General features: G+C 44.8%; 1 protein-coding gene across 6 annotated transcripts in view; it reads left to right on the top strand.

The window, feature by feature from the left end:
* The window catches only part of Arhgap39 (Rho GTPase activating protein 39), a 153,828-nt gene that overhangs the window by 100,112 nt on the left and 25,766 nt on the right, over positions 1–27,950 (top strand). For all 6 annotated transcript variants that reach the window (XM_052748166.1, XM_052748164.1, XM_052748161.1 and 3 more), the window contains exons 2-3: positions 4,771–4,937; positions 16,972–17,391. In XM_052748166.1, coding sequence (XP_052604126.1) covers positions 4,852–4,937; positions 16,972–17,391 — 506 coding nt within the window. In that variant the 5' untranslated portion in view covers positions 4,771–4,851. The remainder of the gene's footprint in view (positions 1–4,770; positions 4,938–16,971; positions 17,392–27,950) is intronic.

Genomic DNA, 27,950 nt, shown 5'->3' with positions numbered 1-27,950 from the left:
CCAGGTGTGATGTAACTGGGTCCTTTGGTAGTTTTACTTTTAGCTTTTTGAGAAACCTCCACGATGATTTTCAAAGTGGCTGCACCAATTTAAATTCTCACTGACTGTGGATAAGCATTCCTCTTCTCCTACGTTCTCACCAGCATTTGTTGTCTCCTGTTTCCTTCATGACAGCCATTCTAAGATCAGATAGAATCTCAAAATATTATTGTAGTTGGAAGTTTCTCGGTCCCATCTGATCTTGCCCGGGCAGCAGCCATTTTGTAATAATCACTCAGAGGCTTAATATTAATTACAAACTGTTTGGTCTATGGCTCAGGCTTATTGCTAGCTAGCTATTACACCTTAAATTAACCCATTTCTATTCATCTGTATTTTGCCACGTGGTTGTGGTGTTACCAATCTGTTGTTATCTTGTTCCTTGGGCAGCTGGATGGCTTCTACCCTGATTCTACCCTTCTTCTCTCTGTATCTCTGCTTGGATTTCCCGCCTGGCTCTATCCTGCCTTGCCATAGGCCAAAGCAGCTTTATTTATTAAACAATGAAAGCAACATATATTCACAGCATACAGAAAGAGCATCCCACAGCATATTATTAATTTGCATTTCCCTGATAGATAAGGATGTTGAACACCTATAAAAAAAACTGTTTACTAACAATTTGTATTTCTGTGGCTGGAGAGATGACCCAGATGTTAAGAGTAATTTGCTCATTTTCCAGAAGACTTGAGTTTGGTTCCCCGTACCCATGTCAGGTGCCATACAACCATCTGTAACTCTGTCTCTAAGAGAAACAACACCTCTGTCCTCCACAGGCATCTGTACTCACACGCACGCACGCACGCACGCGCACACACACACCCACACACACACCCACTCACATGCATACACATAAAATTTAAAATATAAAAATAAATATTAAAAAAACAATTTGCATTTCTTCTATTTAGAAAGTTCTTGGCTGGGTGGTGGTGGTGCATACCTTTAATCTCAGCACTCGGGAGGCAGATGCAGACAGATCTCTGTGAGTTTGAGGCCAGCCTGATCTACAGAGCGAGTTCCAGGACAGCTCCAAAGCTACACAGAGAAGCCCTGTCTCGGAAAAAAGGAAAGAAAGAAAGTTCTTAGCTATTCACATATCTTGAAGTGTTTTCCTAATTTTTTTCTCTAGCAGTTTGAGTTTCAGGTCTTATGTTGACATCTTTGATCCATTTAGATTGGTTTTTGTGCAACGTGAAAGAAAGATCTAGTTTCATCCGTATGTATGTAGTTTTCCCAGTACTATTTGTTGAAGATATTCTCTTCTTCTATCTGTACTTGGATAGCCTCATCTAAAATTGGTGACTGTAGTTGCATGGCCTTCTAGCTGGGTCCTTAATTCTATTCCGTTGATCTCTGTGTGTGCCTGGTGTTTTTGTTTTTGTTAGCCCCATGGTATTTTATCTACTGAATGTGTAGATTGCTTTTGTAGATGGCCATTTCCACAATAATCTTCTGGTTCATGAGCATGGGATTTCGTCTGGTGTCTGGTGTCTTTCTCATTTTCTTCAGTGTATAAACGTTTCATGTTAGAGGGTTTTCTCTTCCTTAATTAGGTTTATGTCACGGTTTTGTCTGTTTTAAGGCTGTTGTGAACAGAATTGTCTCCCTCCTTCCCTCTCAGTGTATTTGTCACTGGTTGAGAAGGCTGTTGATTCTTAGGTCATCTTTGTGCCCTGCTGCTTTACTGGAAGTTTTTATAAATTCTCACCGTCTTCAGAGGCTCCTGTGTATAGACTCAGACCATCTGCAAATAAGGATGCTTTGACTTCTTTCCTTCCTTCTTATGTCCCTTTTGTTTCTTCTTGTCTCACTGCTTTTTAATTAGTATTTCCGGTACTATATTGAATGTAAGTGGAGAAAATGTATTTTCTTGCTCTTGATGTTAATGTAAAAACTTTGACTTTTCACTTTTTAATATAGTGTTGGCTATAAGCTTGTTGCATAGTGCTTTTATTATGTTGAGATATGTCCCTCTCTTCTGAGTTTCTTCAGGACTTCTATCAAGAAAAGATGCGGTATTTTTATCAAAAGCTTTTTCTTCGTCTATCAAGATGATCATATGATTTATGTCCTTGATCATTTATGTAATTTGTAACATTTATTGATTTGCATCTATTGAGTAATCCTAGCCCCTCTGGAATAAAGCAACTTTATATAAAGAATGATCTTTTTGATGTCTTCTTTACCATGTCCTGAGCATCTTGGGTCTCAGAAACCTGACTGGGGCTGTGAGAGAATGAAGAAAGGAAAGATACACAGATACATGTACAAAAAAGCTGAGATCAGCGGGCCAACCATGAACCACAATGCAGAATTTCAGCCTGTCTTCTATGGCCAGCCCAGTGGGGAGGCGTTAGCCAGTCTCTGTACGCAGTCCTGTAGACATGGGGCTGTAAACATCTTGGAGGAGTAAACTGGGCTTGCTAGTTTTTGCACACACTTGGTCAGTCGTTCATAAACTCATACTTGAACCACAGGAAGGCTTTCCCATTGCAAGCTTGACCCACGGAAGGTATTTGTCCTTGACATGCTGTGCCCATGTCACAATACTCATTCACTCAGAACTTTATCCATTCTTTACATATTCCATCAGGGCTTTCTCCGCTCCCCCAGTTCTTGAATTCAGTTTGCAATTATTTTTGTTGAGAATATTTGCATCTCTGCTCACCAGGGAATTGGTCTATAATTTTCTTTTATTGGTGGTGTTGATATTGTGTCAGGGTAATGCCAGCTTTATAAAAAGAGTTTGGTTGTATTCTATCCTTTCCTTTTCCTGTGTTATGGACTGGTGTGGTGTTGGTGGTGTAGTGGTGAGCATAGCTGCCTTGCTAGCTTAAGAACTAATTTGAGAAGCATGGGGTTTTTCTTTGAAGATCTGGTAAAATTCCCCCAGTGAATCTTTCTGGGCATGAGCTTTTTTAGTTTGGAGATCTTTAATCTTTTTAATTAATTAATTAATTTTTATTTATTATGTGTATGGGGGTTTTGCCTGCATGTATATATATGGGGAATTGGGGTGCACTTGGAGTGCCTCTTCCATGTTTGTTAGGACAGTACTGCTGGCATTGTCACAGTGGCTTCTGTGAACCGTTGCAGCCTCCATTCTAAGGATGCCTTGGGTCAGGTAGATGCATGTGTTCTTTAGGGAATACTGTTGAGTCACCATCTGGAGTCGGTAACCCCTTCAGACCCAGCAGTAGAATGTAAGTGCTCTCTTCCTTGTCCTTGCCAGCACTTAACCCCTTCAGACCCAGCAGTAGAATGTAAGTGCTCTCTTCCTTGTCCCTGCCAGCACTTAACCCCTTCAGACCCAGCAGTAGAATGTAAGTGCTCTCTTCCTTGTCCTTGCCAGCACTTAACCCCTTCAGACCCAGCAGTAGAATGTAAGTGCTCTTTTCCTTGTCCTTGCCAGCACTTAACCCCATTCAGACCCAGCAGTAGAATGTAAGTGCTCTTTTCCTTGTCCCTGCCAGCACTTAACCCCTTCAGACCCAGCAGTAGAATGTAAGTGCTCTTTTCCTTGTCCTTGCCAGCACTTAACCCCTTCAGACCCAGCAGTAGAATGTAAGTCCTCTCTTCCTTGTCCCTGCCAGCACTTAACCCCTTCAGACCCAGCAGTAGAATGTAAGTGCTCTCTTCCTTGTCCTTGCCAGCACTTAGCAGTTTTTATCTTTCCTGTTTTAGTAAGTTTGCAGGGTGCTTTCTATCATATTATGCCTTTAATGAGCACTTCGCTGAAGAATGGAACTGAGCCATTTCCATGATTGCTGTCTACTTTCTGCTGCTTTATCTATCCTTCCTTATCTTTTCATCTGTAGGGTTTTTTGTATGTTTAGTGTGCCATACCTGTGGATGTTCTGTGTAGCAAATGCTTCTCTCCCCCCCCCCCCCTTAGGATCTCAGTTTGTAGTCCTGGCTGGCCTGGAACTTACTATGTAGACCAGGTGTCCTCGAACTCACGGAGATCCGCCTGTCTCTGTCTCCTGAGTGCTGGGATTAAGGCATGGGCCAACATACCTAGTCTACTCTTGGTTTCTTGATAAATAGGTATTCTCAGTCTCAACTTTATTATAGTCCAGTTCACTCGTTTTCCCTTTGTGAACTGGCTTTGTGACTGTCTCGGAGATTGTCCTCTCTGTAAAACCAAGTTTTCTCCTAAAAGCTCGTTTTTTCAGCATTCGCATTTACAGCATGGACTGCTTTATATCTTGAATGAGCATAGGGTCAAGGGTCCCTTTCCAAGTACATCTGTATTCAGCATAGTGTGTCTATGAGAGAGCCTGTTCACTGTCACAGGAAATCTGTATGTGCCTCACATGTCTGAGCCCTGCTCTGCATGGGGCATAGCCTGTGTTTTGTGTATATTATGCTCACCTTTCATCTCCACAACAACTTCCCTGTATGGGGTGGCATCCTGAGCTAGGGGTCCAAGTGAGCCTGGGTAGTCCAGTGCACCCTCTAGCTTTGCAGTTCTTGGGGTCATGTGCACCTACCCTGGCCCAAATGGAGTCTCAGCAGTGGGAGTTAGCCAGCAGGTACTCCCTATGTATAAGAAGATGGCTGGGTGCTAAGAGCACTTCCCTGGGAGTGGCCTCCCTGGGGAGTTATGAGGATTGGGGATTGCTTTCCATTTGAGCCAGCTGCCTGCTGTAATTCTTGTTTGTGGTGTGGGCTATCACCTGATACCCGGATTTTCCATCAGTACTTAGCCACTTCTTTTCTCTCTAGTGTGTCTTCTTCCTGTCTGATGCTGGAGGAGGCAACCTGATGGTCCTCTGACAACTATTCACCTCAGCACTAAGGAAGCAGATGGCAATGTCACAGACACAGGATTATGAATGCAGAAGCCACCATGTCGATGAGCAGGAGTCCAGGATTCCAGGGTCGAGCACCAGGTAAGGAGGCAGTGTCCGCTCCTGACGAATTGTCCAGGCCCTGGGACAGTGGAGGGAACAACCCTTCAGAGAAAAGGTAGTGTGGTTCCAGGGCTCTTGGCACACCCCTGGTAGTTCTCCCAGTCATGTGTATGTGGCTGCCCACTTGCACATGCCTTCTCAGAGGGCCTTGCCAGTGTTTACTCTTGCTTCTGTCTCTGTAGTCCAGTGTGCTCAGCACAGTCACTATTGCAGCCATACCTGCACACTTGCTAGAGGCCAGTGCATCCCTCTTCAGGAATTTTGATGTTTCGGCTGGACAGATGAACTCAGGCCCAATTCCTCAGGCACTCTGGGCATCAATCCACATAGATATCAGTAGTCATACCTCATTTTCAAGCTTTTTATCTGGAAATAATTCCACATTTATAGGGAAAAAAAAGATAAGAGCAGTCCCAGGAATGTTCATGAGTTCTTGCCCTGAGTTGTTAGTCAGTTGCCCATCCTTTCTGAGTTACTTCTGGACAGACCACATGTGTTGTGCCTTAGGCCTTTAATCCTTGACTCTGTGTCTGTCAAGTGATTCATATAACCAGGACACATATTACAGATCAGATCTGATGTTGACCTAAGGCTTTGATCACCCCTGCCACCCTGAACCATAGTGCCAACCAATTCCCTATTGTATTTATAGCACTTTCTACACCTGTATAGTATAGAATTCAGTCAATTCTACCAACCTCTGCCTTCTGACTCTCCCTAGCCTTTTCTAATTTAGGTGGTTTCTATAGCCTTTCCATGGCTTTTGTGCCCTTAACCAACATAAAAGTATCTTTGGACTCATCTGGTTCGAGTACTTACCTGACATACACAGAACCCTAGATTGAATCGTCAGTATTGCATAGAACGGGCTAGTGGTGCAAGCTGTTATCTAGTATGGGGAATTGGAGACAGGAGGATCAGAAAGTCAAGGTCATCTTCAGCTGCATGGCAAGCTTGAGGCCAGCCTGGGATACATAAGACTCTGTCTCAAAAGACAAAAAAACAGTGGATGGGAAATGGCTTAACAGTTAAGAGCACTGGCTACTCTTCCAGAGGACCAAGGTAGATTCCTAGCACCCACATGTCTGCTCACAACCATCTATAACTCCAGTTCCAGGGGATGCAAAACTGTCTTCTGGCCTCTGTACTGCATATACATGGTACACAAGCATATTTAAACAAAATACCCATACACATAAAAATAAAATAAATAAACAATAATAAAACCAGGACTTATGTGTATACCCACCACAGTCTAACAACCCCTTAGAGGATTCAGTCAAGCACCTGCTGAGAGGGCTGGGTCTTTGTGCAGCTTAGATTTTAGGCCTCTGACAGTAGACCAATATACCCTCCTATATATGTCACAGTTGATTTTAAGACTTTCTTTTATCTTTTATTTAGTTTTCCAGTACCAGCTTTTATTGCTTTCTTTTCTGCTGTGAGTTAAATGCAGGGCCTTGTGGATGCTCCACCAATCCTCTACCACTGAGGTGCTCCACCACTGAGTCCTGTTCATTCCATAGAGCGCATCAGTTTAGAGTCTGTTCTCAGGTATGGCATGAAGTGTCAACCTGACTCCAAATAGACTCCATTTTTTCCCCTTTGTTTTGGTTTTTTGAGACAGGGTTTCTCTGTGTATCCCTGGCTTTCCTGGAACTCACTCGGTAGACCATGCTGACCTCGAAATCAGAGATCCGCCTGGCTCTGCCTCCCAAGTGCTGGGATTAAAGATGTGTGCCACTATGACCAGCTGTGACCCAATTTCTTGGTACCTTATTAAAGACTGCCTTTCCCTTTTCTGAGACTTCACACTGTCTGATCATATCCTGAGAGTTTTATGGCACTGGGGGTACTTCAGTTAACCCATGTACTTCCATTGGCTTCTTCATTTGGTTGTTGAGTTGGTTTTTTTGAAACAGACTCTCTTTGTGTAGTCCTGGTTGGCCTTGAACTCAGACATCCACTGGCCTATACCTCCTGGGAGCTGGAATTAAAGGTGTGCGCCACCATTGACACGTGCCGGCTACACTTCGTGATGTCATGATGGTGGCTGTTGTGCGCTTCCAGGCCTTCCCCTGGTCCTAGCTGTTGGCTCTTCCTCGCATGGCGCAGTCTGGTAGTCGGTTACCCCCATAGCAGTGTCTGTCCCAAGTTTCCCTATTGCATATAGTGTACACAGGCCCTGCAGCTAAGCCACTGAGCACCGTACCTGGGCCATGCAGTGTGGACGCGCTCATACCTCGCAAGGCTCCTGTGGCTCCATTGTCTGTGTATCCAGCTTGCCTATGGAGGCAGATATTCTTGGCTTTCCTCTCTATTGATTCCTTCTCACATGACACCCTGCTCTGGCCAGAGGACTCCTCCTAGCCAAGTGGTTCATTGCCTGTGGATTTAGTGTTGTCTTCATATACCTGGTGGAACTGAGCTTCCAGCCCCTCAGTCTGCTCTGCTGGAAATGTCTTCCGTTAGGTAGGCTGCTTTGGCTTTTCTGGTGTGTAGGCTCCTGCTCACTATGGAGAGCAGTGCCTGTTGGAGATACCATAGGACTTGCCTCTATCTGGGCTTGTGTTCCCATGCAGGTTGTGTTGGTTTTGGTGTGTTTTCTTGGCAGATATGTTAGAGACATGTCGCTTTTCCCCTGGAGTTTTGTGTGCTGATGAAGAAGCCCTCTCCTTCATGGCTGTTCTTTGTAGGTTTTAAGGTTTTTACATTCCTCATCAATCTGTGTGGATCTACATGTTTTTTCACTAGCATCCAGCAATCCTGGCTGGAGTCTTGCCTCAGTAATTGTGAACCTCCCATCTCTCCAGCCTGCAGGTCTGTCAGGCCAGCAAAGGCTTCTTGTCCATTAATCCATCTGCTCCAATCCCAGCTGAACTAGACCTCATGAACAGGTAGTCTGTTGGGGATTTTAGCTGGAAGTAGACTGAAGTGCAATTCTTCTTTGTTGTTACTGGTTTTGCTTTGTTTTCTTTTTTCTCTTTTGGATTTTTTTCGAGACTGGCTGTCCCGAAACTCGTTCTGTTCCAGAAGGTGCAGTTAACCTTAGCCTCTCGGTCACTTCAGCCTTATGGAAATCATGGTATCTCCAGGCTGCATTCTCATTGTCGGGTTTGGTCTTTTAGACCTTTGTTTGTTGTGAGTTGTTTTTTTGTTGTTTTTGAGACATTTTCACTACATAGCTCAGGCTGCCCTTGAACTTGCAGTTCTCCTGCCTGAGGAGCGCTAGAATTACAGGCATGTTCCACCACACTCAGCTTGGTGCTCGAGTTAGGACTGTTGGCCTGGCTTATGCTACATGGACTTTCTGTTAAACTAAGTCCCATCTTTTTGCCCACACTTTTTTCTTTCTATTTTTTCTAGACAGGGTTTCTCTGTGTAACAGCCCTGGCTGTCCTGGAACTTGCTATCTAGACCAGGCTGGCCTCGAGCTCACAGATATTCACCGTCTTCTGCCTCCCAAGTGCTAGGATTAAAGATATGCACCACCACACCCAGCTAAAAAATATGCTTTCTTTCTTTGTATGTTTTGTTTTTCAAGACAGGGTTTCTCAGTGTACCCCTGGCTGTCCTGGAACTCACTCTGTAGACCAGGCCGGCCTCAGTCTCAGCAATCCACCTGTCTCTGCCTCCTCTGAGTGCCAAGATTAAAGGCGTGCACCGCCACCGCCCAGCTTTATTGCCCATATTTTAATTATTTTTTATTATGAATTATGAGTTCTTTTATGTTCTGGATTTAAGTTTCTTATCAGATATATATGTTTTGCAAATGTATTCTCACATTATGTGGTTTTGTTTTCACTTTGTTAGTTGAATTGTTTTTGGCACAGAAGTTTTACCTTTGATGAAATCCAACTTATCTGTCACTTCTTACAGCTCACACTTTGATGTGATGTTTAAGAACACACTGCTGATTCAAGACCTTGAAAAATTTTTTTCCTTCTTATTTATTTAAGACATTTTTTATTCATTTTACATACCAACCACAGATCTCCATCTTATCCCCTCTCCCTTTCCCTCCAGCTCACCCCCCATCCCCTCCTCCAAAAGGGTAAAGCCTCCCATAGGGAGTCAGCAAAGCCTGGTATATTCAGTTGAGGCAGGACCAAGCCCCTCTCCAAGATCGTGAATATTTACCCCTATCATTTCTTCTAAGCAGTTTGTAATTTTAGCTCTTATAGTGAGGTCTTTGATCTATCTATAGAATTAATGTTTATGTCTGGCCTAAAGTAGAAACCAGCCTCATTCTTCTGCATGTGGGTATCTGTCACAGCAAAGTCACTGAAAAAACTATCCTTTTCCCATGTAATTGTCTGTGACTCCCTCGCAATTAGAATCTGGAGAACAGGGAATATACCTTTCACCTGGTGCACTTCACCTTCTGTGTGCTTGGCTCTCCCATTCATCTGGGGAGACTTGTTTGGAGCCTCTCTAGGACAAGAACAGAAGGCATGCTGCCTCCACAGAGCCAGAATGCTTCCATCCAATACCTGGGGCGGCTCAGAAGGGGCCTGTTTCCCGCTGTGCCATCAGGGCCTAAAGTGTTCATGCCCCTTTTCCCAACTTGTGATTATCATCTTTATCATTCCTCCTTAGATACCATGTGGCTTATTTTTCCATCGAAATCAATTTTAAACATTATCACCAAATCATTGCCCACTATATCTCCAGTTGAGTCAGTAGGAGGCTGCTAAACATTGGTACCTCCCTGTAGCTTATGAGGTTGAGTCCTAGCTAGCTGGGAAGTATGGTGATATTTTATTTGTATTAAAATGTTATTTGTATGTTAATAAATAAAGTTGCCTGGGGATCAGAGCTATTAGCAAGCCATAGGAAAGCAGGGCAGTGGTGGCGTATGCTTGTAATTCCAGCACTTGGTAGGCAGAGCTGGGTAAGTCTCTGTGTGTTCAGGGATACAGCCAGTATTGGATACACAGCCTTTAATCTCAATACCAATCATAGAAAACCTGGAGGTCTATACAGACAGGCCGTGATGAGGCGGTCATGTGGTTGGGTTTACAACCAATGAGAAGGCAGAACAGGAACTCTATATGAAGACTTTAACACAGGGGTAGCTCTGGTTCGGAGAGGTAGGACCACCGCAGGAGGAAGGGTAAGGTTTTAGCTCTTAGCTCTGACCTCTTGGCTTTCTTCTTTGCATTGGTTCTGTGTTTCTTATTTAATAAGAAGGTTGGTTACATCTACAGGGAAGCACTGTGAGCAGTTCCCAAACAGCTACAAGTTTTTCTTATCTACTTAACTTGCTACAGAATGTCTGTTACACACCCGACTCCAACCCTATGAACAGGCTGTTTTCCTTAGTTCATGGCCCCCCTACCCCCACCCCGCAACTTGCCCATAAGGCCTACACATATCTGTGACCACTTGCTGGGTCCCTCCCTTTCCTCAGGGTCCACATAGTCCATGGGGTTTCCCAGACTGGGCTCTCCTTTTTTCTGAAGCCACTCACTGTGGACATCTTTAGATCCCACCCACGCCTGGCTTTGGATGTCAGTTCCTGGGCTCCCCACCCTCATCTACCTTTTATTCTCTGGGTATCTTGATTGAATGTCGCCCCCCAGGAGATGCCAAGAATGTTCCTAAAGGGCCGGGCTTCTGCCCACATGCACAGGAGTGCAGTGCAAAGAGAATAAAACCCCATTCTTTGTTGAGGGAGCATTATTGAATTGCATTCATTTGAAAGGGCTTTTTAAACAAAACTAAGACTTACAATTGTTTCTTTTAGGGATTAAGAGATTATTCTGTGCTTGAAAGCTCTCTTTTGTCACCCAAGAAGATTCTTTGATAAAATCTAATATAGGTTAGGGAGAACGTTGGTGGGGAGAGGTCACCCAGAGGAAGGAGGTGCCTTGAGGTCTCTCAAAGCACCGTAGTTAACTACCTGCCATATCATCACTGGAGAAAGACTATGCTGACACTGTGGGACAAGTTGTACCTGCTGGTTTGTCCTTAGCCATTGTCAGTGTGTATAGCAAGTTCGGCCCCCTGGGTCTGTGTGGCTCTGATTCTTATAACCACTTACTTCCCCCATCCTCTGCCCCTCTTACCTATCAGTTTCTCTACTTTAACAAGTCCATATCTAGAAGCTACAACCCTGTTCCCTATCAACCTTCCATGAGAATACTAGGCCCAAGACAATTAATTACCTTCAGGGTGCTACTTCAGGAGCTCTATGGAGTCCCCTGTGCACATGTGTCTTTAGATCTGTGCTTGATTTTCCTTTTCAGTGTTCTGTTTGCAAATCTTTCTTCACTGAAGCACCAGCCAAGTCCTGAGCTGTTTGTTGGCCAGAATTGTCACTGCAAAGCTGGGGTCCATGCCTTCAAGAACAGAGGGTGATGGTTCCAGGGTATGACCTCTGTGGAGAATACTCTTTCTGCCATGAACATGTGCTTGTGTCCATCCAAAGTACACTGCCTGTGTCATGGCCTTCAGATTGAAGAAGAGCATGTGAGCAGTCAGGTCTAGGAATTAAATGTTGTGATTTCTGCTGGGAGTTCACTCTGAAGTCAGCCAGCCGTGAAGGGGTCTAAGATTAAGATGACCCAATTCCAATCCTAAAAGTTTTCTCCAGCTTCAATCAGAGACTAGCTGGACAGAGAGCACAGGAGACTGGAGGGAACCTGGCCGTCCGAGAGCCAGCTGGGCTCACGGTACAGCCTGTCTGCACTCACTGGGGGGTCACAGTGGTGTCAGGGTCACTGGTGATGGGAAACTTGGAGTGGCTTCACACAGGAACTCTCTCTGCTCTGACCTCGTCCTTGTGTCAGGAGGGCCAGGAGCCTCGGTTTAGAGTTGGGGTCCCCAAAGGGGCTCATGTTATGTAAGTTCAGGACCTTCTTTTTTCTTTTGTTTTGGTTTTGTATGTTTGTTTGGTTTTGTTTTTTGAGGCAGGCTTTCTCTGTGTGACCTTCCTAGCTGTCCTGGAAATCGCCTTGTAGGCCAGGCTGGCCTCAAACTCACAGAGATCCTACTGTGTCTGCCTCCCAAGCGCTGGGATTTAAAGGCGTGAGCCACCACTGCCCAGCCCAGTTGGGACCTTCTGACTGATGACCACATGTGGGGTGAACATGGAGTGAATGCAGCCTTATAGCTAGGGCAGAGAAGTGAGTGACCTACAGCTGGGCGGCCTGCAGGAGGGTCTTAGCCCTAAGGTAGGGCAATGCACATATTCCTCCTGGTATATGGGTATGTTTTACCTTCTTAGACTCATGTTGAGCCTTTATCCACATCATCTGTTCCTCCCACTGTCCTAAGACTCTTGAATGAGCCCCCCAGTGTACAGACATCTAGACTTACTTGGGGCCACCCTGAGATCTCTCTGCCAAAGGCTACAGAAATGTCGCAGCTTTAAGCCGATGAGGGGAATCACCACAGCCCTGCATCTGCACCTGTAAGATACCTTCACCCTGCACTCGAGATTTCCAATATCCAGCTATCCGCTGGGTTGGGGTTGGCAGGAGATTGGGTTTGGAGTGCTGAGCTCCAATGCCACCCATCAGTGTTGGAGGGGCTCGTTTATGGGTTCCCTGCTGCCCTCTATTCCTGTGCCTGACCCAGAGAACCCAGGTCAAGCAGACCCCGCTCCAGCTGTGAGAGGAGGTAGATTATCTTCACTACATAAACTCATAAGATAGAAACTGAACATTTAAAGATTTTTTTTTTTTTTTGGTTTTGTTTTTTGTTTTTGTCGAGACAAAGTTTCTCTGTATAGCTTTGTGCCTTTCCTGGATCTCACTCTGTAGATCAGGCGGGCCTTGAACTCACAGAGATCCGCCTGCCTCTGCCTCCTGAGTGCTGGGATTAAAGGCGTGTGCTGCCACCACCCAGCTAAAGCTTTTTTCGATGACGTGACATTTGTACCAGTGTCTTCACAGGTGTCATGAGTAGTGTCAACACTGCCTCTCTGTCAGTCTGTTCACCTGAGGCCATCTTACCTGATGTCCCTTGTGTCTTGAGAACCCACATGACATTGTGTCCCTTTGGATACATTGAGCAGTAACAGTTTTGAGGACTAGCTAGGCATTATGTAGAATGTCCTTTTGTTTTGCTTACCTTGTTCCTGTCTTGTAGCTGTTGTCCTGTGCCATGGCAGGCCCTGCATTATACTCCTCCAGCCTGTGGGTCGGGAATTATCAGGCATCTGGAACGAACTCACTGTAAGACTTAAACATCCAGGTGGGCGGTGGTGGTGTCCAACTTTAACCCCAGCACTTGGGAGGCAGAGGCAAGTGGATCTTTGAGTTTGAGGCCAGGTTGGTCTATGGAGCAAGTTCCAAGATAGCCAGAACTACACGGGGGAATCCTGTCTCAAAAAACAAGAGAGGGAGAGAGACTTTAACATTCATTAGCTACATTTTTATAGCCATTGCCCAGTGTTGAAGAACTATGCTTTGTAAGGTAGCCCCAGTTCAGTCACCAAGCAGGGGGACTGTGACCACTGCTTGGGCCCTAAGCCTATGGCATTAATGTCATCCCCACACTGTATAGGAGGGGCAGACTAGACAGACTAGAAGACATATTTGGGAGGTCTTAGGATCTTATACCTTGATCCACAGGTATGACGCGGGGAGGGGGGCGGGCCTAACTGGGAATTTTGAAACCTCAGATTCCACACTCCTAATCTTTCCCAAATAGTTCGACCAACTGGGGACCAATTATTCAAACATGAGCCTATGGGGGCCATTCTCATTCAAACCTTCACAGTGATGTATGTATATGGCTCTTGGCTAAGAACATGAGAGTTCTGCATTATATTTGGAGGGTAGAGCCTTTAGTAGGAGAAGAGAGAGAGCTAGGCCAGTGTGGTGACCCAGGACACAAGGAAAGAGGCTTTTCAAGTAAATTAATGTGCAAGCATTGGAATGCTAGGTGTGAAACACCAGAGTGAAGAATATGGGAGCTGGAGGACAAGGGCTTCAAAGAGTAACTGCGGAGAGTTGAACAGCCATCAGCAGTCGGACAGAGCCAGAGAAGAGTGTGCTGAGAGCCGCAGCACTCAGACCCTGAGACCTGGACTGATACCCTTTGGATGATGTCAGTGCCACAAAGATGTCTTTGTTCCCTGTGAGTCAGTCAGTAGTATTAATTCAGATGTCACAAAGATACCAACAGGGTTGTATATGGAAGTTGGCAGGCCAATTCTAAATTCACGAGGAATTAAAAATAGGTTAAGAATAGCCGAGAAGTAGAACTATCAGGATATCTCAGTAGGTAAAGGTGCCTACTGCCAAGCCTGGCGACCTGAGTTTGATCCCAGGGACTCACATGGTGGAAGGAGAGAACCAGTTCCTACAAGTTGTCCTCTGACTTCCAAACACACACCCAAATAAACACATGCACACAAATAAATATGAATGTAGTCTAAAAAAGAATAGCCTGGAGCTAGGTACAGTGGCACACATCTGTAATACCAGCTGTGTGGGAGGTTGAATCAAGAGGATTATGAATTTCAGGCTAGCTTGAACTGCATAGTAAGTCTGTCTTTGAAAAGGGGAAATAGAAACTGAGACCTAGCTCAGTGACAGAGCAAATACATGCTTACTACATGCAAAGCCCCAGGTTCATCTCTCACACTGAAGAAAAAAAAAGAAAACAGAAGAAAGATACTAACCAAAACACGACAAGATTGTGATTTTTTAATAATATTTTTTATTATATATAATAAATAATATATTATGTATGTAGATCTTATTACAAATGGTTGTGAGCTACCATGTGGTTGCTGGGAATTGAACTCAGGACCTCTGGAAGAGCAACCAGTGCTCTTAACCTCTGAGCCATCTCTCCAGCCCCAAAGGTTGTTGATTTTTTTATGCTCACCTAATAAAGGTACTTGCTGAGCCACAGCTGGACTGATCGGAAAAGCCAGACAGGATTGCAGACAGACAGAAATACTCACTTGTAAACCTGGACCTGGCAGAGTTGCTCTTGTTCATCATGGAAGAAATGATACTGTTTAGCAAGATGAAATGTCACAAGAAACAAAATCACTTCAGGCAGAGCCAAGACTTCAGCATAAATGGCAACATTGTAAAACTTCCAGAAGCCAGTTTATAAGAGGATATGCTTGACCTACAAGTACAGCAGATTTCTTAAACCAGAAAGAAGAGGGAGCAGCCATGAAGGATTTATAAAATCAATTGATTAAGATCAAAATGTGTTTTCTTCAAAGGAGAATAAAAAGACAAATCACAAAGTAGACCCTCGTGACACATCATTGAGAGAGTGTCTGTCTAGAACACGCGTTTCAAAGAAAGCTCCTGTGGATCAGGAAGGAACAAAGAAAAAACTATGCTCCTTGTGAGGTTTTCAGGAGTTTGAGCAAAGTATTTGACTACATTAGTAATCACAAAAAATTAAAACCACATATGTAGAAATCATTGTTACATTTGCTGTATTTTCACGTTTGAAATTTTTCATTACAAAGTCTGAAAAAAAAGCAGATCACTTCAAAGGGAGACAGGAGGCATGGACTGAGAGGCTGGCTCTGTGGTGAAGCAAGGACCCGAGTTCAGATCCTCTACAATCATGTAAAAGCTGGACGAAGCAGTGTGTGCTTCTAACCCAACACTGTAGATGGAGATAAGTGGATTCCCCAGGGCTGACTGGACAGTCTAGTCAAAACAGCCAGCTCCAGGTTCAGGGAGATACTCTATCTCAAATAAGTTAGGGATGTGATAGAGGAAACATCCCAATGTAAGCATATACCTTCACATACATACATACATACATACATACAGTTGTAAACACACACACACACACACACACACACACACACAAAACACAGCGGGAGGAGAAGAGTGGGAAAGCTGCACCAATTCCACTATTCCTGTACGACCTCCTTGTTATTTATTTATTTATTTATTTATTTATTTATTTATTTATTTATTTATTTGTGTGTGTGTGTGTGTGTGTGTGTGTGTGTGTGTGTGTGTGTGTGTGTTTTGCCTGCATGTATATCTGTGCACTGTATACCTGCCTGGTACCCACAGAGGTCAGAAAAGGGTATCATATCCCCTGGAACTGGACAGACAGACGTGAGCTGTCATGTGGGTGCTAGGGACCAAGGCTGGGTCCTCCACGACATCAACAAGTGCTCTTAACTACTGAGCCATCTCTCTAGGCTCCAACCTCTTTTCCTTTTGCTTTCCTGTCTGGTGACTTCCTACAGAAGTCACCGATTATGAGGATGTATCGCTTGCAAACAAGGCTGTACAGCTTTCTTTGTTACGGATTGTGGCAGGCCTTCCCTGACACTCACTTTGTATTTACTTTCAGATACTTACAGAGCCAGGCACGGTGGCCCATGTCTGTAATCTCATCTCGTGGGAAGCTTAGGCAGGAGGATCGCTACAAGATTTTAGGCCATTCTGGGCCACAGAATCAGGCCTATATCAAAGAGGGAGGAGCTTTCCCACAACACTGCTCTAGCGATGTGCCGCACAGCCCTAATGCAAGCGCAGCTGCATTGTGGAAACATGGCCACTGCATCTTTAAAACTTTGAAATCTGGAGGCTGAAGAGATGGTTCAGTGGTTAAGAGTGAGTGATGTTCTTCTAGAATTGGCTTCCAGCACTCATGTTGAGTGGCTTACAGACTGTAGTTCCAGCTCTGGGAGAGCCTCCGCCCTCTTCTGGACTGTTAGAGCACTGCACATATACGCTCATGCACTCCCATAAATAAAAATAAAATAAACCTTAAATAAACAAAAACTTGGAAGCGGTATTTAAACATTTACAGCCTGATATCAAACATACTCGTATTTGATAACATGGCCTTGTTTGGAGTGCTTTACATTTTTATAAATAAAAAGGATTACAAGGCTGCAGGCTGAGGACCAGACAGGGGCAGTAGTTTGTGGTCCTCCTGCCCTGAGGGTTCCTAGGAAATAGCACCAGGTGCAGGAGCACTCAGCAGCTGGTGGAAGCCCCTGTCCAGTATATAAGGTGAGAGCTGGGGTCTTGGTTGATTCCCTTGTCCCCTACAGGTTGGAGTGGGTGGAGATCATCGAACCACGCACTCGAGAACGTATGTATGCCAACCTGGTCACCGGGGAGTGTGTGTGGGACCCACCAGCCGGAGTGCGCATCAAGCGCACCAGCGAGGACCAGTGGTGGGAGCTCTTTGACCCCAACACATCGCGCTTCTACTACTACAGTGCTGCCTCGCAGCGCACGGTGTGGCATCGCCCGCAGAACTGCGACATCATCCCTCTGGCTAAACTGCAGACGCTGAAGCAGAACACCGAGTCCCCGCGCGCCTCTGCAGACAGCAGCCCGGGAAGGGGCAGCCGCGATGGTAGCACCGGCTCCTCACTGGAGCCAGAGCCCGAGGACAGGGCACAGGAGCTCCCAGTTCGCAGCGGGCGAGCGACAACCTTGGTCACGTCGAAGGAAGAGAGCAGCAGGTGAGGAGGCAGGGCGGGGAAATGGGTTGGGGAGGGTACTGAGAAGAGAGGGGCTGAGGTGGCCGAGGACTGCATGTAGCTTGCAAGACTGTTGTCCAGTAATAGGGTTCTAAAGTCTTTGCTGGACCCAGATTATTAGGCAGGCCAGCTACTTCCTCTTTGGTTTATTGACTGTGTCATTAGTCACCTGTGGAAGTGAACAAAGCCTTGGAGGAAGGGAAGGTCAAGTAAGGCCAGGTGTGGTGTTGCACATCTGTTATCCCAGCATTTGGGAGGCAGAGGCAGCCAAGGATCAGGATATGAGGTCAGCCTATGATAAGTGAGAGCCTGATTCAAACACGAGAGGGAGGGAGGGAGGGAGGGAGAGAGGCACCGAGGAGGAAAACCAGACCCTTGGAGCCCCTGCACTCCTTTCCAGAAGGCTGTGGATGTACCTTCAGTGGGGACACTTCTGCTAATAGTTGTATCTTTGGGTACTGAGTAACTTATGGAGAATGAAGGGGCGGCCTCTGATTCCTGCAGCAGGAGGGAGAGAGGGGCTGCCTTCCTTTGAAAAAGCCCATCTGGAGCTGGGGAGGACTCCAAGTATTGCTGGCACTGCTTGTCTCTGAGCCAAACTCATTCTCCTGGCTCCCACAGGAAGGAAGTCCTTCTGTTAATTGCTTGAGCAGGTGAAGAGACTGTGGCTCAGGCAGTGGACCTAGTCTGCATGGTCAAACAGGTGAAGCACATGGGCTGCAATGGAGCCCTTGAGTCAGCTGTCTGCAGCTGTAGAGCACACCCGGTGTGACTCTGCCGGTGTGTGTGGGGGGTGCCATGGTAACCTTGTTTCTTCTGGTGGAAATAAGGCTATGGTATACTAGTTGGCCTTGAAGTGCATTGGGGGTCTTTCTGAGATGTTGCTGTCACATTTTTTGCTGTTTCAGTGGAGGATTTCCCCAGAAATAGCAATAAAACAGTCCTTAACAGAACCTGGGTTTGCAAAGAGCTGCTGAGGCATGGGACTTCCTCCAGGAGTTGCTGTATCTAGGAGACAGTAGAGTACTGGAAAGAAGGGACAGGACAGCCTGGATTTTCTCAGAGTCTGGGCTCATTTGAAGTGTAAGACGTGAGGTGCTGACCACAGAGAGTGCTACTTTAGCCCCTCCAGGACCAATCCAGAGAGAGGTCAGGCCTGGAGCCTCAGCCGGGGAAGGGGGACACTATGAAGGAGCTGGTGTAGCCTGTGGAAGCTAGACAGTGGTGCAGGGCATAGCATGGCCTGGCAGGCAGTGGAGAAGTTAGAGACCAAGAGGACCAGACTGTCCACAAGGATTATATTCTGCCTCCTCCAGCGAGTAGTTTTCTGCTGAGGATAACTGGGCTTTTCATAAGGATCATCATGTTAGGGAATTCCCTCTGGTTTCTGTTCTCCAGGCATCTTATCAGGAAAGGGTGTGGTTCTCTGAGATGATGGTGTGGGCTTTCGTCAGTCTATTAATGTGGTATTTTTCTTCCATGAACCTAATTTTCTTACATTGAAACATCCTTGAATTTGTGTTTAATTACCCCAGTGGTATCCATGTGTGTTTGACACATGAAAGAACTCTGTGTAGGCTAGGCAAGTGGGTTTGTGAGACATCCCAATGGAACATTCAGAGTAAGACAGCCAGCAGTCTTTGTTCTCCAGCAGAAATTTCCAGAAGAGATGACATAGCAGAGACGTAGGAATCAGACTTCCTACAAGTTAGGAGCCAGTGAGGTTTAGGACCTAAGTGGAGGCTTGGGCACAATGCACAAGACTATGTATAGTCCCAGCTCTTGAGAAGCTGAAGTCAGTTCAGGAGTTCAAGGTCAGCCTAGTGAGATCCTCTCCTAAAAAACAGACAGAAAAAACCACCTTACAGACATTCACAAATAAGATCCAGCAAGAGGGTATAAAGAAACAAAATCTTGAGGCTGGATAGAGTAAGAACACTTGTTACTCTTGCAGAGGACCCAGGTTCAATTCCCAGTACCCATGTGGTAGTTCATAACCATCCATAACTCCAGTTCTAGAGTATCCAACACCCTTTTCTGACCTCGATGAACACCAGGCACACGTGGTACACATATAAATGTACTCATACACATAAAATAAAATAAATCTTTAAAAACAAAAGAAGAAATGAATTTTTTGGTGAGGATTAACATCAGTGACCATCTGCCCTCAGGTCCTGCTTGAATCCTTTCTTTCCATGTGAAACTTCTGTGTGGAGAGAAAATCCAGAGGAAGAAGCCCACATATTTAGTGTATACATTATGGTAAATTCTCATGCATATGTATGCACCGTGAACATCACAACCGTGGGAGTGATGCCTCTATCACCCCGACTCCCTTGATCTTTGTGTCCCTGTTCACCACCACATTTGTAGGACTGTGGATCTGCTTCTGTTACAGAAGTTAATTTATTGTGGAGAATTTCACCTGAACTTAAACCCTGTATACTCCTTTTGTCTGTCTTCTCTTTCTTTTTATTATTTAACATGTTCTATGTATCAGCACTTCGGAATAGTATCCTATAGTGTAGATTTTTAGATAGTCTTGCTATGTAACCCACAATGACCTCAAACACAGTCCTGATCCTGCTGCCTCCCCAGTGCTGAAATAACAGGTATGCACCATGATGCTCAGATTGGGCCTGCTCCAACCCACTTTTACTTCTTTTGGCTGTTGTTTGAGACAGGGTCTCATTGTATGCCTCTAGCTGACCTGGAATTCCCTATGTAGACCATGATGGCCTTGAACTCACAGAGATCCTCCTGCCTATGTCTCTATAGTACTGGGATTAAAGGTATGTGCTCCCATGCCTGGTCAGCAAGTGCTTCTAACTGCTGAGCCAACTCTTCCTTGAACAATCCTCCTGCCTCCACCTCTGGGGTACTAGAATTATAGCCATGGGCCAACACATCCAGTTTTTGTGATGCTTAGAATTGAAATGAACGTAGAGCCATCCTCGCATATGCTAGGCCAAGACTACTCTTGTCATTTGTTGTTTTTTACTTTTACTCTTTTGGGGGCCCACCACCCAGCTCCCAAATAAATACGCAGAGGCCTTTTCTTACTTATGAATGCCCGGCCTTAGCTTGGCTTGTTTCTTGCCAGCTTTTCTTAAATTATCCCATCTACCCTTTGCCTCTGGGTTTTTCCCATTCTCTTACTTCTGTAAATCTTACTCTTACTCTGTGGCTTGCTGTGTAGCTGGGTGGCTGACCCCTGGAGTCCTCCTCCTTCTCCAGCTACTTCTTCCTTCCTAGATCTCACCTCCCATTCCTAGATCTCACCTCCCAGATTTCTCCTTCTGTTTATCCTCTCTGCCTGCCAGCCCCACCTATCCTTTCTCCTGCCTCACTATTGGCCGTTCAGCTCTTTATTAGACCATCAGTTGTTTCAAACAGGCACAGCAACACAGCTTCACAGAGTTAAACAAATGCAACATAAACAAAAGTAACACACCTTAAAATAATATTCCCCAGCACTACCAAATGAGTTACATTACCAGTCCTTTTTTTTTTTTTTTTTTAATGTTTTTACTGTGGTTAGTTGTTTTTTTGTTTTGTTTTGTTTTTTGTTTTTTGTTTTTTCTATTTCAGATCTCGAGCAACTAACCGCCCTAAGATTTCCTGTTATGGTATTTTCTTTGTGTTTCTTGTGCTTGGGACTTGTGGAACTTCTTGGGCTTATGGCTGTATAGTTTTCATCAAGTCTGAGAAATTCTCAGCCAGTTTTTCTTCAAGCTTTTATTTATCCTTTAACCCCAGATTCCAGTTATAAGTATACTAAACCTGTTGCCATTGTCCTTCAGCTCACTGATGCTCATGATTTTTTTCTTCCTTTATTTTATGTATATTCGTGTCTGGCGTGCATATCTGTGTACTGTGTGTGTGTTTGCTGCACACAGAGATGAGAAGAGGGTGTCAGATTTCCTAGAACTGAAGTTACAGATGATTTTGACCCACTATGTCGGTGTTAGGCTCTCTACAAGAACAACAAGTGCTCTTACCCACTGAGCCATCTCCCCAGCACCTATTTTTATTATTATTAATTAGCGACTGTGTTTGAATATGTGCATATGAATGCAAGTGCCTCTGGAGGCACCAAGTATAGGATCCCCTTGGAGTCAGAGTTACATGTGGTAGTGAGCCACCCAGTGTGGGTACTGGGAACTGAACTTGTGTTCTCTATAAAAGCAGTGCAGACTTCTTTTTAAAAGCAGGGTCTCACTATGTAGACCAGGCTAGTCTCAAACTCTGTCTACCTCTGCCTCTTGAGTGCTGGTACTAAAGGTGTGTGCCACCTCCTCCAGCTCCACTCTACCAGCTCCACTCAACTCTTTCCCACTGAGCCATCTCTGCAGCCCCTCGGTGCTTACTCTTCTTCAGCCCTTCCAGGAAATCTTTCACTTTGTAAACTGGAATGTTCATCTCTATAACTTCTTAAAGAAGTCTTTTTGCTTTAAAAATATTTGTATGTGTATGAATGTTTTGCCTGCATGTGTGCACCGTGTGTGTCTAGTATTTTCAGAGACCAGAAGAGGGCATCAGATTCTCTCGAACTGGAGCTGCAGACCCTTGTGAGCTGCTAAAAGGAAGCTAGGAACTTAACCCAGGTCCTCTACAGGAGCAGGAAGCACTCTTAACTGATGAACCATCTCTCCAGCCCAGCATTTTAATGATGGATTGATTGATTGATTGATTGATTGATTGATTGATTGATTGAGACAGAGTCTCTCGTAACCCAGGCTGTTCTTGAACTTATTATGTAGCCAGAAGATGACCTTGGACTTGTGGTCCTCCTGTCTCAGCTTCCCAAGTACTAAGATTATAGGCATGTGCAGTCGCACCTCCTTTGATAGGCCTGGGGTTTTCTACATACTAGGCAAGCACTCTACCAACAGAGCTTCACCCTTCCTCCTCATCTCTAGAACTTTACCCTGGGTCACTTTATGTCTTTGTATATCTTATGTTTCTGTTGATCTTGCTTAGCTTTTTTTTCTTTTTTAAACTTTATTTATTATTATTTTGGAGTGTGTGTGTATATGTAGGAGTAGCTTACATGTGCTACAATGTGCATGTGGACGTCAGAAGCAATCTTGTGGAGTTGATTCTCTCCTTCCATCTTTACTTGGGTTCTGGGAATCAAACTCAGGTCATCAGGCGAGTGTCTCTATCTGCTGAGTCATCTTAATCTATTCGGCTTTTTTTTCCTTCTAACCTTTTCAGCATATGGAATACACGTTGAATTACTCGTTAGTGCCTTCCCTTGCTAATTTTACCATCTGTGTTCATTCTGGGCCAGGTCCAGCTGACTGGGTGTTCTCTTTGCAGAACACTGTGTAAGCAGGGTGCTGCCCTAGGAGGACAGGCATGCCACACATGAAGCAGGGCATCTGCCCCAGCAGAGAGCACTTTGGGCCATGTTCTGAGAGAGATCCAAAAGCACCATGCGAGCAGCAGGTAGCCAGTGTGGCTGCTCCAAGGAGCAGAAGCATTGACAATTCCCTGACATCAAAACCAATGGTAGGGGCTGGTCGATGGCTCAGATAGCAAGCTGCCTGCCACAAAAATATGGGGATCTGTGTTTGGAGACCAGCACCCATAAAAAAGCCAAGCACAGGAGCCAGGCATGGTGGCATATGCCTTTAATCCCAGCACTCAGGAGGCAGAGACAGGAGAATTCCTGTGAGTTCAAGGCCACTCTGGTCTATAGAGTGGTTTTCAGGCCAACCAAGCCTACATAGAGAGATCTTATCTCAAAATACAAAACAATACAAAATCAGGCATAGGCATGTATATGTAAGGTAGCATGAGTGTAACCTAGCATGGTCATGCATGTGTAACCTAGGCAGAGACAGATGTATCCAGAGCCTGCTGGCCAGTATGTCTAGCCCATTTCAGTGAGAGACCTTCTCTCAAAAGTTAAGGTGTGAACACTGGTCAAGAACAGCATCAGATGTCACCCTCCGGTCTCCACACACATGCACACACACATACACACAGAGATATCCATAAAGTGGCAAAAGAAAGCTGGGTGGTGGTAATGCACGCCTTTAATCCCAGCACTCGGGGAGGCAGAGGCAGGCGGATCTCTGTGAGTTCAAGGCCAGCCTGGTCTACAGAGCAAGATCTGGGACAGGCACCAAAACTACATGGAGAAACCCTCTCTCAAAAAAACAAAAAAAAAAAAAAAATGGGGTGTGATGGTACACATCTCTAATATCAGCATTTGAGAGTCTGAGGCAGGAGAATCACAAGTTTGAGGCTAGCCTAGGCTATATAACTGAAAACTTTTTCTCATTCAGAAAATTTCAATGTTTTCTCTTAGTCTAAAAAGAAATCATAAATTTACTCCTTCCAAGCTTTTAGCATGCTGTGTGGTAGGGCATATCAAGAATACTTAGCTCTTATTTCTAACATAAAAGAAAATCTTAGTGGAAATATTTAAAGCTAGGTCCATGAGTGTGAGTGAAATTTGTTGTTGACACTGTTTTTCCATAGTTCATGATAGATTCAGTTTTTGTTTTGTTTTTTTCTGCAGAGTCCTTCTACTGAAAAGTATAACCTTGGTCTTATTTTTCTACATGAGCTTACATTTTCTCAAGTTTTATTAATTGGTCTCCTAAGTCTCGAATACACTCTTAATCTTAGCATTATTATTTGCAACACATTTTGGCAGTTTTTACTTCAGGTTGTGCTTAATTAGTGGTTTATCTGTGTTGTTTTGGGGTATGACATGTTTCTCCTCAAAGGCTCATGTGTTGAAGGCTTTGTCCCCACCTAGTGGTGGTGTTGACAGATAATTAGATTACAAGGGCACTGAGGGCATCAATCCAGGGATGAAATCACAACTTCATGAAGTGATGGAGGCGCGCCTGTTTAAAGACCTAGGTCACTGGGAGTCTCTCCTTGAAGCGGGTATCTTTTCTTTTTTCTTTTTTGTTTTTTTCAAGACGGGTTTCCCTGTGTAGCTTTGCACCTTTCCTGGACTCGCTCTGTAGCGCAGGTTGGCCTCAAATTCATGAGAGTGCTGGGATTAAAGGTGTATGCCACCATCAACCAGCTTTGTAGCGTATATCTTGTTCCTGGTCCTTGCACACGTCTCCTTCCATCCCTTGAGAAGAGCTGAACAACTCTGTTCTCCTACCTCCTTTCAGATGTAGTGCTCTGTCTCACCGTAGCCCAGACACAATGGACGTAGCTCATCACAGGCAGAACTTCACATCATGAGCCAGTAACCCTCTCCTCCTCCTGTTATGGCTGATACTTTATCACATTGATAACTGGTGGACTGGGCTCATTTGAACATCGTCTCCGCTGTAGTTCTCTACATAAACAGTTTATAGGGGGCAGTTCCTTATTATTTAAGCTTAGCTCTGACTCATGATAAATTGATCAGTGTCAGTAACATGTTATGCCAAAGAAAGCCATTGAATTACATGACTGCTATATGTCTCTTGTGGACTTCACCTATAGAAGAAACTGTCTGTGCCAAAGGCTAACGGTCTTAGGCAAATTTATTATATCTGGACATACTGTTTGGGCTGCTGCAATCAATACAATTTAATTAATTCATCATTAGTGAATTAGTGAGCGAGCCCCTCAGGCTGGGGAGATGGCTTAGTTGGTAAGTGCCTACCTTCCAGGCATGAGGACCTGAATTCAGATTCTTAGCACCTACATAAAAACTATGGCCATGGTCAAATACACCTGTCCCCTGGTGCCGTGGAGATGAAGATGGTAGAACTCTCTAATCAGTCATTCTATCTAAGTGATGCACACTGGCTTTGTGAGAAACCCTGTCTCAGACTATGAGGTGGAAGGCAATCCAGCAAGACACGATGTCAACCTCTGGTCTTATACACACGTGCACATGAAAGACAGAGAAACTGAGAATTTTCTTTTTTCTAATGGTGATCTTCTTTTTTGTCCAGTAAATGTGCGATAATGAGATGGTCCATCTTGAGGTTTCTCCTTCCATTTAAAATCCCTGGGAGCATTATATAAGTTGAGAATGTTGTGACATGTGCTCAGTAATGCTAACGTGTTCTCTTAGTGCTGCGGCATGTCACTGTCATGAACATGGTGTTAACCATCCAACCCAGTTTACTGTGCTCAAGAACATGACGTTTAGGGTCCATTTTTCTTTGACTGTTTTGATGTTATAAATATTTTCTGATATTAAAACATAATAAAACATCATGATGAGCTACTAATGCTGTTAAGCTACAACCGCATCATTGCGATTTTCTGCCATTGGGCAATACATGAGTTATAAGAACCATGTTGAGTCTCTCTTGACTGCTCAGCTCTGCTGTTCAGTACAGATGCATCCACATACAGTATAGGAGTAAGTCATTGTGCTAAGAAATTTGAATACCATGCAATTTCCACACCATAAAGTATTTTCCATCATTTAAAACATATAAAACCCATTCTTAGCTCACGGCCTTATAAAAATAGGAAGCAGACTAAAATTGGCTGTAATTTCTTGACCCCTGATTTAAACTGCAGCCATTTTTATTTAATAGCCAACCCATAGAGCCCCCAGATGTGGCTTGACCTCCTGTCAGCCTCACTGTAAGGCTCATTTCCTAGGCTATGACAGGCTCCCCCCACTCCTAGTCTACTCTCCGCTGAAACCTCCCTCTCTACTGACCTTTGCTGCTCCCTGTCTTAACCCCATGGATGCCTGAGGATCTGGTTTGTTATCTAGCAGACTCCCCATGGAGTAGGAACTGCTCGTGTCCCTGCCCCAACTCAGGGCCAACCTGGCATCGGTGATTAATGAGGATATGAGATGTGTTCCAACCTTTGGCAAAAGTGTAGAGGACAGGTTGATATTGACTCCTCCTGCCTAGGCACTGGTGGCTGGAGGTGGGATGTAGAAGGAGCATCAGCCCTAAAGGTCCCGGGTGCCCTTAGTTGTATGAGCCAATGTTAGAAGCAGCCTTCAGAAACATGGAGTCCTCTGGAATACTGAAGTAGAGTAGCAGGCAGGTGGAATGGCTTTTCCATGTGTCTCCTGGGAGAGGAGGGGCATGAGCCTAGGAGGAGGAAGCACACAGTGTGCTGTGCCCAGTGTGCCCTGCTGCAGTATGACACAGCAGTGAGCACGGGGGACCTGCAGGGTGACTGATGACGGAGTTCCATGCTCCAAAAGGTCTTGTGACATTTGGTGACCAGCCGGACATAACAGGATGGATACCCTGCCTGAAACAGCTATGGACATAGGTATCCTAGAGTTATGTTTACATATTTCATTTATTATTTTCTAGCTTTCTACTATATATCATAACTCTATATTTGAAAATATTGACTGCTAGCTTTTGTTAATAACTGCCACTCATTCATTCAGTCTTTTGAAATATATGACCATCCAGAAGCTAAAATAAAACACCCTAGTGTCATCTCTTACTGATTTTCAGGTACATATTCTTGCAGTTTTGAAATATTGTACAGCACTCTGCCAGATGTAATGGCACACATCCGAAGGATATGCTGAGGAGGCAGAGGCAGAGAGCATGCATTTTATGACATGTTAGCCATTGCATTCTCACTGTAAACAGTGTGCTTTCTTGGCTTTTAGACATGGGACTTGTTTCTAGAACACTTGCTGTCTTCCTAATTTTCTATTGCTGTTAACTAAATTCTTGTATGTTGCCTCAGGCCATTTTCCACTCCCATAGTAAGGTATTTTTAGCAGGGTGAGTCATAGAGAAGACTGGCTTATTTTGGTTCATGGTAAAGTGAAGGCATGAGAGACAAAGGAGCTGCCCTACCCAGTAATGCCGTGTTCTCACAGATCTCTTAAGAGCACTCTACCCCCACAGAAACTCAGCAGTGCCCTCATGGCGGGGGTCACATTGCCTCATCCCTCTTCAAGACTTTTCCTTTCCTTAGGTTGGAACCAAATTTCAATGTGAGTTGATGTGAACAAAACATAGCATATGTATTGGTTGGTGAGTTTCAGCATCTGTGCTCTCCCTGTGCTGCATTGTTTAGACAGGGAGCTTTGTGCACCCATCTTTATGTAGTGTGCCCTTGAGGTCTCCTTCTATACTCTGAACATTTTCTCTTAGCTATTTTAACTTTTTTTCAATATTTTTACTTTGTGTGTGTATGTTTAGGCAGTGTGTGTATGTTTAGGCAGTGTGAATGCTTATCTATGTGTGTGCTTGTGGAGGCCAGAGGTTAACTTCAGGTGTCTTTGTCTAGCACTCTTCAGCTTATTTTTTGAAACAGCATCTCCTGCTAACTTGAAGCTTGCCATTTTGGCTAGATTTGCTGGCCCATCAGCTCCGAGGATCCTCCTGTCTCCCCCTCCCAGCCTAAGGTTACAGGTGCATGCCTTTACAAGTTCCTTTTTATAGGGATGCTGGGGATCTAAATTCAGATTCTCATGCCCTTCACCCACCAAGCCATCTCCCTAGGCCCTCCCTTATGTATCGAAGCCAAGTATTACTGTTTTGATCTAGCACAGTCCTCATATTTGTTTATAAAGAGGGTCTTTTTGGTTTTTGGAGACAGGATTTCTGCTGTCC

Source organism: Peromyscus californicus, unplaced genomic scaffold (assembly GCF_007827085.1).
Source record: "Peromyscus californicus insignis strain IS unplaced genomic scaffold, ASM782708v3 Scaffold_20__1_contigs__length_68692818, whole genome shotgun sequence".
NCBI lineage: Eukaryota > Metazoa > Chordata > Mammalia > Rodentia > Cricetidae > Peromyscus > Peromyscus californicus.
Note: the sequence above shows the minus strand (reverse complement) of the source record. Positions and strands in the feature narration are given on the sequence as shown.